Source organism: Lacerta agilis, chromosome 15, assembly GCF_009819535.1.
Source record: "Lacerta agilis isolate rLacAgi1 chromosome 15, rLacAgi1.pri, whole genome shotgun sequence".
NCBI classification, from domain to species: domain Eukaryota; kingdom Metazoa; phylum Chordata; class Lepidosauria; order Squamata; family Lacertidae; genus Lacerta; species Lacerta agilis.
In genome coordinates this window covers 42,610,930-42,624,052 of record NC_046326.1, presented here as the reverse complement: position 1 = coordinate 42,624,052, position 13,123 = coordinate 42,610,930, and the positions used below count along the sequence as shown (strand labels likewise).

At 51.3% G+C, this 13,123-nt stretch overlaps 1 protein-coding gene across 1 annotated transcript; it reads right to left on the bottom strand.

Moving 5' to 3' along the window:
* Positions 1-939: 939 nt before the first annotated feature.
* LOC117060062 (dehydrogenase/reductase SDR family member 13-like) lies at positions 940-8,422 on the bottom strand. Its single transcript, XM_033172131.1, has 5 exons — positions 8,286-8,422; positions 6,273-6,391; positions 4,770-4,893; positions 2,958-3,269; positions 940-1,875 (listed from the first exon to the last, which is right to left on the bottom strand). Exons 1-5 carry the CDS (start codon positions 8,416-8,418, stop codon positions 1,613-1,615), a joined length of 951 nt encoding a protein of 316 aa, XP_033028022.1. The 5' UTR covers positions 8,419-8,422; the 3' UTR covers positions 940-1,612.
* Between the last annotated feature and the right edge of the window lie 4,701 nt (positions 8,423-13,123).

The following is a 13,123-nucleotide window of genomic DNA, read 5'->3' as shown; positions in this document are numbered from 1 at the left end:
TTAAGCAGGTGCTTGGAACCAAACGACCCTAGCAGCTTGCCTGGACTGCTCTGTTGGTGTTGTGACGTTAAGGACTATTCTGATGGTGGTTGCTGCCCTGCGGACTCTGCTGCAGAACCATTAAGGCCAAGATCACCATGCCTTCCACACACTGTCGTCCTCCAGCTGTTTGGGACTAGAACTTCCATCAGCCCCAGCCAGCATGGATGAAAAGAGGGGAAATGGCACCACCTCCACCTTGGGGCAGATCTAGGAATCCCTCCATGACACACCTGTCCAAAGGGCAGGTGCTGTCTAAAACCTGCTTTCCCCCCCTCTGAAGTCCCACTGTCAGCTCCTGGGTCTGCCTGATTAAAAGGATCAGAGAGCAAACAGTGGGAAGGAAGTGTCTCTCAGATCCTGTAGAGTTGTTGCTGGCCAGAGCGGACAACGCTGCTAGACTGGCCAAGGTCTGGTCTAAAGCAGCTTCTGATGTGCCTCATGAGGAGAGCAGCATTTCCCGCAACTTGCATTTCAGACCCTGGATCCCCAACCACATGGCTAAATAGAATGTGGCTTTCTTCAGGGCAGGAGTGAGGAACCTCTGGCCCACAGGCCAAATACAGCCCTATAGAGCCAGTGTGGTGTAGTGGTTAAGAGTGGTAGACTCGTAATCTGGTGAACCGGGTTCGCGTCTCCGCTCCTCCACATGCAGCTGCTAGGTGACCTTGGGCTAGTCACACTTCTCTGAAGTCTCTCAGCCCCACTCACCTCACAGAGTGTTTGTTGTGGGGGAGGAAGAAGGGAAAGGAGAATGTGAGCCGCTTTGAGACTCCTTCGGGTAGTGATAAAGCGGGATATCAAATCCAAACTCTTCTTCTTCTTCTTCTTCTTCTTCTTCTTAATGTCGTCAGTTGATCTCTATCGATCTCATTTCAGTCTCAGCCAGACAACGTTCTGATACAGAAGGCCTGGCTGACGGGTGTTGTTCCCGTCATCATGGACTGCGAGGACTCGGTGAGGGGGAAAGCCTTGGATATCAAATCCAAACTCTTCTTCTTCTTATAGCCTTCTTCCAGCCAGTCCTAAGGACTCTCCCCAGGCACTGGCATGCAGACCCGAGAAGATTGCCTGTGATGATGAAACGCAGCCCCCTGGCTGAAAACAGTTCCTCACCCTGGCTCTAGAGACAATTCAAGGTATGGGAGACAGCTTGCAATGGAGGAAAGAGCAAAGAAGTCTGTACATTTTATTGCAAAACTCCGTTGCTTGGAGACCCACAAGGTCTCGTTGCGGATAAAGTACACCAAGCAGAAAAAGTAACATCCCAGAGCTCACCAGACCCACAGCCTTTTCACATTATGAGAGGCATCTATCTCCATCTGATGCCCTAAGACACCATCCAAGCCCTATCCACCAGCCGGCTATTATTCAAAGATGCCCCCATTTTACGAAATTGAGAAGTGCTGCTTTGGGTCGGTGTTATTTCCCCCGTAGAACCCTGCCGTTTGACGCCACACTTTGAATAAAAAACTTTCCTCAGTTTGAATTAAAAACTTTCCTCAGTTTCACGGATGGTTCTGCACAGGCACCTGTTCCATGGAGACGAACCCTCTTTGAAAAACACCGCAGCCTAGTTCGCCAGCCCCACCATCCTCTCGCTGACCTCCCAAAGTTTCTTGGCCACGGCATCATCCTGGGCATGTGGCTTGGGGTCCTGCAGGCTGCAATTGGCAAAATAGCGCCCGCTGTACTTCTCGATGCCTTCCTGAGTGGCACAGTAGATGGACGTCTGAGCTCCATTGATCGTGTCTCGGGAGAAGAGCCAGAAGATGGGGTGGAAAAGAGGCTTCAGCCAGATTGAAGTGTGACGGAATAATTCCGTGTTAACAAGCCCTGAAAGAAAAAAAAACCAGAAGCAAGAACTGAATGGAGGTCTATCTTGTTTAACATCCTTTTTTCCTCTTGGGCCAACCAAATGCCCCATCTGGGAAGCCTAACATGAGCAGAACAGCACTTCCTCAGCAGCAGCTGGTGTTTAGAGGTCAACTTCCTTTGATACTGGTCTAGTTGCAGATGGCATTGACGACCAAGAAATTTGCAAAAGGAATGTATGTTCTAGGACAGGGCTGGCCAACTTCCAAGAGACTGTGGTCTACTCACAGAGTTAAAAACTGGCAGTGATCTACCCCCTTTTGGGGGGCTCAGGTCAAAGTTGTTGAGCATTTTTTAGGAAGGAAAGTCCTGTTTTTTGGGGTTCACATAAATGTTGTTGAGCTTCTTTAGGGAGGAGGAAAGTGACACTGAGCTTTTTTTAAGAAGGAGAGCCCTGTTTTTGGTGGTTTAGGTCATTTTAGGGGTGCAGGGCAAAGATGTTGAGTTTTTTTTTAGGGAAGACAATGTTTTTTAGCTTCTTTGGGGTGATCTACCACAGACGTCCAGTGATCTACCGGTAGATCACAATCTACCTGTTGGACATGCTTGTTCTAGGACGATGAATGAAAAGGGTGAGCTGCACAGGAATCTCTGGAATTATTGGCCCTCCAGATAGCAAAGACCCTAACTGGTGTCCTGCAGGTGTTGTAGGACCCCAGTTAGCACAGTCAACGGTCAGGAATGATGGGAGTCCAACTGCATCTAGAGGACCAATGGAAGCTGGTCCATTAGGGCAACCTCAGTCTGTTTCACAGACAGTCCCCACCTGCCACCCTTCCTACTTACAACCAGCCCAGGGGGTGGTCCTGCCCGTCAGCTTCCTTCTCTTCCATAGTCTCAGTGTTGCCCCTTGTCAATCTCTGCGGGGATAAGGATGAGGAGGAGTTGGCTCCACCTGCAATTGACTCTGTGTCTGCCCTTCAGTGCTCCTGGCTCTGTCTATTGCTGGGCTCCCTGCTTTTTGCCCCTCTAGTCGCCCAAGGCCACCTGCCACCACTATACAGGGTCCCAGGTTGAGGAGCTGAGCTGGACCTGCCACCCACCTGGATGGACCGCGTAGCAGGTAACGTTCGTCCCTTCCAGTCGATTGGCGAGCTCCCGGGTGTACAGCATATTGGCCAGTTTGCTGTTGCAGTAGGACTGGATCCCTGCCATCTGCCCATCCACTGGCTTGTGGATGTTCTGGAAGTCAATCTTCCCCCTTCGATGTGCACTGGAAGCCAGCACCACCACACGGCTGGCTGCACACTGCTTCATCCGCTCCAGGAGGAGGTGGGTCAGAAGGAAATGACTCAAGTGATTCACCTGGAACGCCAAATTGAAGCCATCCTCACTTCGGCTTCCAGTCCTGACACCTGCCAGAAGATGAAGCTGGATTAGACAGGTGCAACGTGGAGGCAGGGTTTTTCTCTGGTGGCCCCATTTCTGTGGGAGACTCACCCTGCTGAAATATGAGAGGCCCCCGTCACTACTGCCGGCTCTTGGAGACACACCTGTTTAGCAAGAAGACCCAGATAACTACCGGCCATGCCAGGGCCCATTGTATTTCAGTGTCTTTATAAATGACTTGGATGAAGGAATTGAGGGGATGCTCAACAAATTTGCAGATGACGCCAAAGTGGATGGGCAGTGAATGCTGCGGAAGACAGAACCAGGGTTCAAGATGACCTTAGCAGATTGGAGAACTGGGCCCAAGCTAACAATATGAATTTCAAAAAGGACAAATGTAGGGTTCTGCACAATTATATGATGGGGACACTTGGCTTGCCAGTGGTATACTTGAGAAAGGATCTAGGGGTCTTAGCAGATCACAAGCTGAACCTGAGTCAACCGTGTGATACAGCAGCAGAAAGAGCTAATGCTATTTGAGGCTGCATCAAGAGAAGTGTAGTGTCCCGATGAAAGGAAGTAATAGCCCCGCTCTATTCTGCCTTGGTCAGCCCTACTTAGAGATGCTGTTGGGAACAGAAGTTTGGACCTTCTGCATGCAAAGCAGGTGCTCTAACACAGAGCTATGGCCAGGGGCGTACCCAGGATCAAAACTAGGGGGGGGGCCAAGCCATGGTCGTTCAGGTTCAAAAACATAAACAGCTTCAAAAAACAGAAAAACTCCCCCCCCCCAAAACAGAAAGCCCCAAATGGCTGAAAAACTCAGTTTCCCAGGATCCTCAGTCCTCGCAAAGGAACTACTCACCATGCAAGGGAACTCAGTTTGCCAAGCTCCCTTGCAACGATGAATTCGCCCCCTGACACTGCCCAAGTCTCAGCCTGCATCCCCATTTGACCAAGCAGGGTGCAGGCTAGGATCCGGTCTCTGATAGGCACGCCAGCTCTTTGTCGGCATGAGGGAGGGGGAAACAGCCGGCGCAACACACACACACACACACACACACAGTGGCCAACTGCCTTGGCAAGAGCGGAAGAGCTCAATTGTTATTGAGATTTTGGGAGGGGGAGAAAGACCAGTCTTGAGCTTTATTTTCTTCCTTTTAGGCTGCCGATAACCATTTAATTTTTTTTTGCTTCTGGGGGGGCAGCTGCCCCCTGCCCCCCCTGGGTACGCCCATGGCTATGGCCCTTCCCCTAAAAGTAAAGCAGGATTTCAGCCCTCATGGTATGGAAGAAAAAGATGATTTAAACAGGAACAAAGGAAGCAGTCATAATAACACACAATCAGATCTAACTAGTTCAGTATTGGCTACACTGACTAGAGGTGGGTCTCCAGAGTTTCAGGCAGAGGACATTCCCAGCCCCACCTGGGGAGATGCCATTGGGGATTGAACACCTTGGACCTTCTGCATGCGAAGCAGCCATGCCCCTTCCCCAAATCTCTGCCCTCGGGGCTGCGTCCTCACCTGCATTGTTGATGAGAATGTCAAGGCGGGGCTCAGATCTCAAGAAAGCCGTTGCAAAAGCCCTCACTGACTTGAAGCTGGCCAAGTCCAGGCTCATGAAGAGAACTTCATTGTTCCCACTTTCCTGAGCAGGGGAAAAGAACACAAGGAGCGTTTCGCCCCAGCAAGAAAGTTTTGCCCCTGTCCCGCTCCCAGAGCCAGGTCACAACCAGGTTCCTTTTGCTGTGCCACACCGTGGTCTTGCTAAGGATCTAGGCTCATAGCTGTCAAGTATCACGTATTTGCCGGGATTCCCCCGTTTTTGAACGCCTTTCCTGCTGTAATCCCGGGTTAATCAAAAACCCGTATATTCCCTTCCTTCCCCATCTCCCCCGTTCTTTGCCTGCTGTCACTAAGAGCCAGACTATCTGCAGACAGGCAGCAGCTGGAGGAGGGGGGAGAAGGAGGAGGAGGAGGGGAAAGGAGGAGGAGAACTTGTAAGCACCGAGGGGAGGGACTCGCAGCCTCGCTTCGTCCTGCTTCTTTCTTTGCGCGCAGGCTCCACGCACTCCATGGGACTCGGCTGAGGCGTGACTATCATAGGTGAGGCTGCTGATCCCTTATTTTGAAATCCGAAAGTTGACAGCTATGTCTAGGCTGGAAGAGGGGCCCCGTTTCTCGGAGCTGCAGGAGAGTTGCGCTTGTGCTCAGGTTCTGCTTGCGGGTCTCCCATACATAGCATGCACCAGATTGGCCAGTGTGAGGAGTGGAGGCTGGGCTAGAAGGGCCTCTTGGGCCTGATCCAGCAGCCTGTCTCTTATGCTCAGGTTATCTGAAGATTCACATGCCAATTAAGCTCTGGGAAAATATTACGGCCACAGATCCAGCCTTCAGATTCATTTTCTTATTTCATTTGCAATTTCCTTTCCCCTCCAGACGACCAACATTAAGGGGGGAAATGTGATGCTGGTGAATGGCATAAAGCATGAACAATAAAACTACATTCCAAAAACATCATAAATCTGTAGATGAGATGAGTGCATCAAAAGAGCATTTGCTTCAACACCACCCCATCCCAGAAAAAGCCGGGTGAGGAGGTGAGTTTTAACCTGGCTCCTAAATGCCAATGCTGTACGGGGCAGCTGGATATTATTCCCTGCAGGTGCGTTGTGGGAAAACACCCTCCAAGCACCCCCACCTCACTGTCATAATACCACTGGGGTAGACTTTTCTAACCTGGTGCCTTCCCAGATCTTTTGAGCTACAACTCTCATCAGCCCCAGGCAGCTGTGTGATGCTGGTGGGAGATGAGGCCCAAAACATCTGGAGAGCGCCAGGTTGGTGAATTCTCCTAGAAAGCTAGACCTCCCAGCTTCTTAGAAGAAGGGCCTGGCTGTTCAGATTCCATTATGACATGCTTTTACTGTGAAATCGCTTCAATATAGCTCAAGGGAAGCGATTTCTAAGTGGAGCCAAAGAAATGAAGGCTGCCCTTTGTTTCGGAGGCAGGTGGCCGGTGCTCACCCTCCTGATGTCATAGACGGCGGATTCTCCTCGCCCTCTGTCCCGGCAAGCCAGAATGACGCGGGCTCCCCTCCGGGCCAGATCCAAGGCCGTTGTCTTCCCGATCCCAGTGTTTCCACCTGGAAAAGTCCAGGGAAAAGAATGATCTAGAGCAGTGGTTCCCAAAATGTCTGTTCGGTGGTGGTGGTGGTGGGGGTTACCGTGCCCTGGCGGCTGCTTGAAATTGACCACAGAATGTTTTTTTCTGGCAATTGTAATGAGCTGCTCTAGGTGCTGTACGGTTTTAACTGCACTTTCACCATATCCTTTATTTCTTACAGGTTGCATTTTGTTCCATTATAATGTGAATTCCAAAGAGCTATGGGCTAGAGGCAGTACATGCTTCTGAAGGCCAGTTGCTGGAAACAGCAGGAGAGGGGAGTGGCTCCTGGGCTCAGGCCCTGCTTGTGGGCTTCCCGTGGGGGCAGCTGGGTTTCCACCAGAACAGAGGAACCAGATGCGCCATTGGTCTTATCCAGCAGCCAGGCTCTTTCCTTACATTCTTTAAAAAAAGGTAAAGGACCCCTGGCAGTTAAGTCCAGACGCAGACAACCTTGGGGTTGTGGCGCTCATCTAGCTTTACTAGCCATGGGAGCTGGTGTTTGTCCGCAGACAGCTTTTCTGGGTTGTGGCCAGCATGACTAAGCTGCTTCTGGCAAAACCAGAACGGCACGGAAACGCTGTCTACTTTCCCGCCAGAGCGGTACCTATTTATCTACTTGCACTTTCATAGTTCCAGTTACAGGTGGGTAGCCGTGTTGGTCTGCCATAGTCGAAACAAAATAGAAAATTCTTTCCAGTAGCACCTTAGAGACCAACTGAGTTTCATGCACACGAAAGCTCATACCAAGAACAAACTCAGTTGGTCTCTAAGGTGCTACTGGAAAGAATTTTCTATTTTACTTGTACTTTGATGTTCTTTTGAACTGGTAGGTTGGCAGGAGCAGGGACCGAGCAACGGGAGCTCACCCCGTCGCGGGGATTCGAACCGCCGACCTTCCGATCGGCAAGCCCTAGGCTCAGTGGTTTAGACCACATTGCCACCCGCATCCCTTACATTCCTAGGAGAGCTCAAATTGTAGCAGAATACAATACAATATATACGAATATTGCATGCTATGGATTTGCCGTCTCTCATCTTCCACTACAAACCCTCAGGCACGTCACAGACCCCCTGAATAAAGCTCTGGAGCCCTCTGCCAGATGCTTTTAGACTACAATTCCCATCATCCCTAAATACAGGCCACGCTGCCTGATGGGAGCAGTAGTTCAACAGAGGGCCGCCATCTCAGGGCCAGCTGCCAGGGCACCATTATCAGCGCCCTTCGCGGCATTTATTCATCTCTTTAGAATATATTATATATAATAAATTTATATATAACCGACCAGTCACATCCGTGGGGCGCCTCTTAAACGCCACCCCTCTTCTATCTCATTTCCAGGTTGGGCTGGAAATGGAGCAGCAGTAATCTCTCATTTGCTATCAAGTGTCAGGCTCCTCCTAGCTGAGCAGAGATTGGGGGGGGGGGAGACACCTGTGGGACTCCAGTTCCCTTCATCCCGACTGAGCTGCCTGGGGCTTCTGTGAGTTGCAGAACGGGAAAAGCGCCACAGGTTTCTCCATCCCTGGGTGTGTAGCCTTACTCAACACATCACCATTACCCAAGCCCTCCTCTGCACATCTCTGCTTGGCAACAGGAGGGCAGGTTTGGCCCAGCAGCCATCAGCTGCTCACCCCTCTTGTCAAACCTGAGAACTTTGTTGCCACTGACCTGATCCACTTTGCCTCTAGTGTGTTTTTGACACAGGGAGTGCCCTCCTATATATCTCTGCTTCATGTTGCTCAGGCTGATCTGGAGTTATTTTTTTCCTAGGGATCAAGGGCCAGGAAACCCCCGAAGGGGGAGTTCCCGCAGACTCTAACCACTGCACCACGCTGCCCCCTGTCTTCCGGGGCCTGGGGGCGATTCTCACCTGTGATCAGCACCGTCCTGCCCCGCAGGCTGGTCTCGTTCTTGCACGTGGCCCCTTTGATAAAGTTGTAATACAGCAAGGCGTAGAGGCCCATCGCCAGCGCCACTCCCGCCAGCGCCTCCGCGGCGACCATCGCGCGCTTCTTGCGCACGGAGCGCAAAACAGGGGGAGGAGGCGGCAGCAGCAGCAGCAGGCTAGGCGCGCACCTTACGCCCGCGATCGCCGCCTCCTCGCACTGCTGGTCGGAGGAAGAGGCGGACGCTGCTGCTCCGCCTCCTCGGGAGGCAGGTTCCCAGCAGCCAGACGCTGCCGGATTCCTCCTCCCCGGGCGGGCCCTTGCGCAACGCTGCGCGCTCGCTGCTGCACTTCCTGCAGACGCGCTATAGCCAGAGAAGCAGTCATCTCTTTGACGACCAGCAGGAGACTCCTTCCCACGGAGCAGAGATAGATGGGGAACAGATCTGTGACCCCCTTGCAGATGCTGTCGGACTCTGAAGAAGTGTGCATGCACACGAAAGCTCATACCAAGAACAAACTCAGTTGGTCTCTAAGGTGCTACTGGAAAGAATTTCCTATTTTGTGTCGGACTCCAGTTCCCTTCATCATTGTCCGTGGACCATGCTAGCTACAGGCAGAGCGCCTCAGATTTCCTCCTCGCGGGCGACTTTGCAGCCACCCACAGCCCATCGTCTTCTGGGAAGCCCAGTTGCCCAAGCTCTCCCTCGCCCATCACTGAAGGCCACACCTGTCGCGTAGGCCACCAGCTGCGGGTTTACGCCTCCTTCAGCCACGGAAGCGATTCCCTTTTGCCTCTAGGCCAAGCAGGTGCTGTCAACTAGCAAGCTCTTTTCCACGCGGGGCTGCGGCAACTGCATCGTGAACTTCCAAGAGCCTCACCTTAACACGGAGAACTTGTATCTTTTCACGTGGCTGCGTGTGGAGAGTCTTGCGTCCCCCCCCCCAGCATCTCTAGAAGGGGACACGTGTCCCAAGGACCGTACAGAGCTCAAGCCAGGCTTTGCGACCAGCTCTGCTAAATCTGGAAGCTACTACAGGTGAAACTCGAAAAATTAGAATATCGTGGAAAAGTTCATTTCTTTCAGTAATTCAACTTTAAAGGTGAAACTAATATATGAGATAGACTCATGACATGCAAAGCGAGATATGTCAAGCCTCTATTTGTTACAACTGTGATGATTATGGCGTACAGCTGATGAGAACCCCAAATTCACAATTTCAACTTTGGGGTTTTCATCAGCTGCATGCCATAATCATCACAATTGTAACAAGCAAAGGCTTGACATATCTCACTTTGCATGTCTTGAGTCTATCTCGTATATTAAACTCCAATAGCTAATGAAAACAATTGCTTACATAAATTGACTTTTGAGTTTCACCTGTGCAGAGGTGCAGTTCTCTTGCAGACTCACTACAGAACAGCTCAGGCCCTCCTGCCAATATCTCAAGGCAAAGAGTATTTGCTCTGCTTGCAGAAGGCCCCAGCTTCTATATCCAGACAAGGCTGGCAAAGGAAACCTCCCGGCCCCCCTGCCCCCATCTGAACCCCTGCCAGTCAGTGTAGACAGTGCTGAGTTTGATGGAGCAATGGTTTAACATGGTATAAGGCAGTGTTCCTATTTAAGCTGGCCCTTTGTTTCATGACTAAAAATCTCAGGGAAACCGCCCTAGGAAGCTCAGTGGTGGGACAACTGCTTTGCAAGCAGGAGGTCTCAGATTTGAAACCCTGGAATTGCCAGGATGCTACGTCACCCGACAACTTAAAAATGGAAGGCTGTCAGAGGTGGATTTAGGGAAGTGCAACCAGTTCGTCCACACTGGATGCTGAGCAGCAACAATGACAAACAACAGAAGGCGGTGGCGCCGGGGGGGGGGGGAAGCAGCAAATTTTGGCGTTGCACATGGAAATTTGAAAGCACAAAGTCTGCCACTGAGGCTGCATCCAGCCAGTGTAGACCAGGGTTTCGCAAACTTGGGACTCCAGCTGCCTCCCATCATCCCTAACTAGCAGGACCAGGGATGATGGGAATTGTAGCTGCAGACTCAAGGCTGGGAAACCCTGGTGTTGACAGTGGTGAGCTGGATTGGACCAAGGATCTGACTTTGCATCAAGGCAAAGATGGTCCCATCTAGCTCATGGGTGGGCAAACTAAGGCCTGGGGGCCGGATGCAGCCCAATTGCCTTCTCAATCCGGTCCGGGAATCCAGCCCACGGACAGTCCGGGAATCAGCGTGTTTTTACATGAGTAGAATGTGTGCTTTTATTTAAAATGCATACAGGTATCTGGGTTATTTGTGGGGCATAGGAATTCGTTAACCCCCCCCCCCATATACTCCGGCCCACCACATGGTCTGAGGGACAGTGGACTGGCCCATGGCTGAAAAAGGTTGCTGACCCCTGATCTAGCTCATGGGTGGGCAAACTAAGGCCCGGGGGCCTGATTCGGCCCAATCGCCTCCTAAATCCGGCCCGCGGATGGTCCGGGAATCAGCATGTTCTTACATGAGTAGAATGTGCCCTTTTATTTAAAATGCATCTCTGGGTTATTTGTGGGGCATAATAATTCGTTTATCCCCCCCCAAAAAAATATAATCCGCCCCCCCAAGGTCTGAGGGACAGTGGACCGGCCCCCTGCTGAAAAAGTTTGCTGACCCCTGATCTAGCTCATCGGACCCAGCCAGCCAGCCAGCCAGGCAGGCTTTCCCCCTTCAGCATTTTACCTCAACAACAGCAGACCCCATGGAGCTGTTCTGAACTGGCGAAGGCTCTTGGAAAAGTGGACATGGAAGGAAATGGGTCGCAACTGGCTTTTAGAATCGTAGCGCTGGGAGGGACCCCAAGGGTCATCCAACCCAACCTCCTGCAAGGCACCAAGAAGCTCCCGAAAGCTCTTTAAGGCCAGCCACTACCAAGGATTCATAGGAAACAAAAACACCAGAGGTCTAGGAACTCCAGTGGAAGCCTTGCTATCAACCAGGTATGGAGAACAGTTGGCCCTTCGGATGCTGCTTAGCTACAATGCCTGTCACTCAGCCCTAGCATTGCAAGAGGTGATGGGAGTTGTAGTTCAGCACCATCTGAAGGGCCAAAGGTTCCCTGCACCTGGTTTAAGTGAAGGCCCTGGGAAGACCCTCACATTGCACTGAATGGTTTCCCAACTCCCATCACGCCTGGCTCTTGGGCATCCCTGACTCTAAGGCTCATGGGAGTTGGAGGCACCAGTCCCTGAAATCATTCTCCAGGGTCAAACAGAAATGGAAGTTGTGCAACTGGTTTTCCTCGTTGCTCTGCCCTCCCCTTCTCCTTTGTTTCACTCCTTGTTGCCAACATTTAGATTAAGTTATTGAGGACAGAAACTTGTCTTTCGCAAAAGAAAATTCGTTTGCAAAGTACACCATGCATAGGTTGAGAAATTTTAAATTAACTTGCTTTCTCCACCTTTGATTTTATCAGTATTTTTAAAAGGAACATTGTGTGATCCAACGTTAAACTTGATTAGAAGTTATGAATGATCAAAGCAGTATTATAAATGTATTTAAATAATGTTGGGAAAGATGGAGGGCACAAGGAGAAGGGGACGACAGAGGATGAGATGGTTGGACAGTGTTCTCAAAGCTACTAACATGAGTTTGGCCAAACTGCGAGAGGCAGTGAAGGATAGGCGTGCCTGGCGTGCTCTGGTCCATGGGGTCACGAAGAGGCGGACACGACTGAACGACTGAACAACAGCAATAGTGATTGAGGCTGGCTGCGGCAATCTAAAGGTAAAAGGGACCCCTGACTGTTAGGTCCAGTCGTGGACGACTCTGGAGTTGAGGCGCTCATCTTGTTTTACTGGCTGAGGGAGCTGGTGTACAGCTTCCGGGTCATGTGGCCAGCATGACTAAGCCGCTTCTGGCGAACCAGAACAGCGCACGGAAACACCGTTTACCTTCCCACCGGAGCGGTACCTATTTATCTACTTGCACTTTGATGTGCTTTTGAACTGCTAAGTTGGCAGGAGCAGGGACCGAGCAACGGGCGCTCACCCCATTGAGGGGATTCGACCAGTGCCACCCGTGTCCCCTAGACACCCTTTAGATAAGCAGAGCATCTCAACTCAACAGGGAAGGCTGGAATGAAGATGTTATTGGGGAGGGTGGAGGGAGGAAAGTTATTTAACTGATTTCCGCTGAAGAATGAACAGGCGGCTGGCCAATAGGAGAAGTTCAGCTGACCAACAAATGCAGGAAGCTTCTGCAGAATTTGACCCTTTCTCAGCTGGTGGGCTTAAGAGGCAGTGATTCTCCAGGGCAGGGTGGAGACTGTGGTCTCCACATGTTGCTGGATTAGACAGATTCATGGAGGAGAGGACTATATCAATGGCTATGTTCTTCCTCCACATTTGGCAGGCAGTGCTGCTTCTGAATGCTACTTGCTGGAAAACGGAGGGAGGGAGAGGGCTGTGCTCAGGGCCAGCTTGTGGGCTTTCCATTGGGGCATCTTGGCCACTTTGTGAACAGGATGCGGGCCTAGATAGGCCATTGGCCTGATCCAGTGGGCTCTTCTTCCAGGTGCGAATCCAGCAACACGTGGAGAACAGCAGATGTTCCCCATCCCTGCTGGCAGCTTTGGGAAGGCCACCGACTGAACCAGCCATCTGCTCCATGAAAAGCAGGAGTTCCTGGGGGGGGGGGGGAGATAGGAAGTGTCTGGTGCACATGGTGGTGGTAAGGGACAGGTGAGGCAAGAAACTCAATGGTAGAGTTTCTATCTGTGTGGGCTTATAGCCGAAATAAAGATTTATCTTATCTTATCTATGGTAGAGCCAATTCATTCC

Bases quoted from the DNA above. Each gene is read 5' to 3' on its own strand.
- LOC117060062 (XM_033172131.1), bottom strand. From the start codon at position 8,418: ATGGTCGCCGCGGAGGCGCTGGCGGGAGTGGCGCTGGCGATGGGCCTC. The intron at 6,392-8,285 runs GTGAGAATCGCC...GGACTTTTCCAG, and splicing joins CAGGACGGTGCTGATCACAG to GTGGAAACACTGGGATCGGG. The intron at 1,876-2,957 runs GTGGGTGGCAGG...TTTTTCTTTCAG, and splicing joins CTGCTACGCGGTCCATCCAG to GGCTTGTTAACACGGAATTA.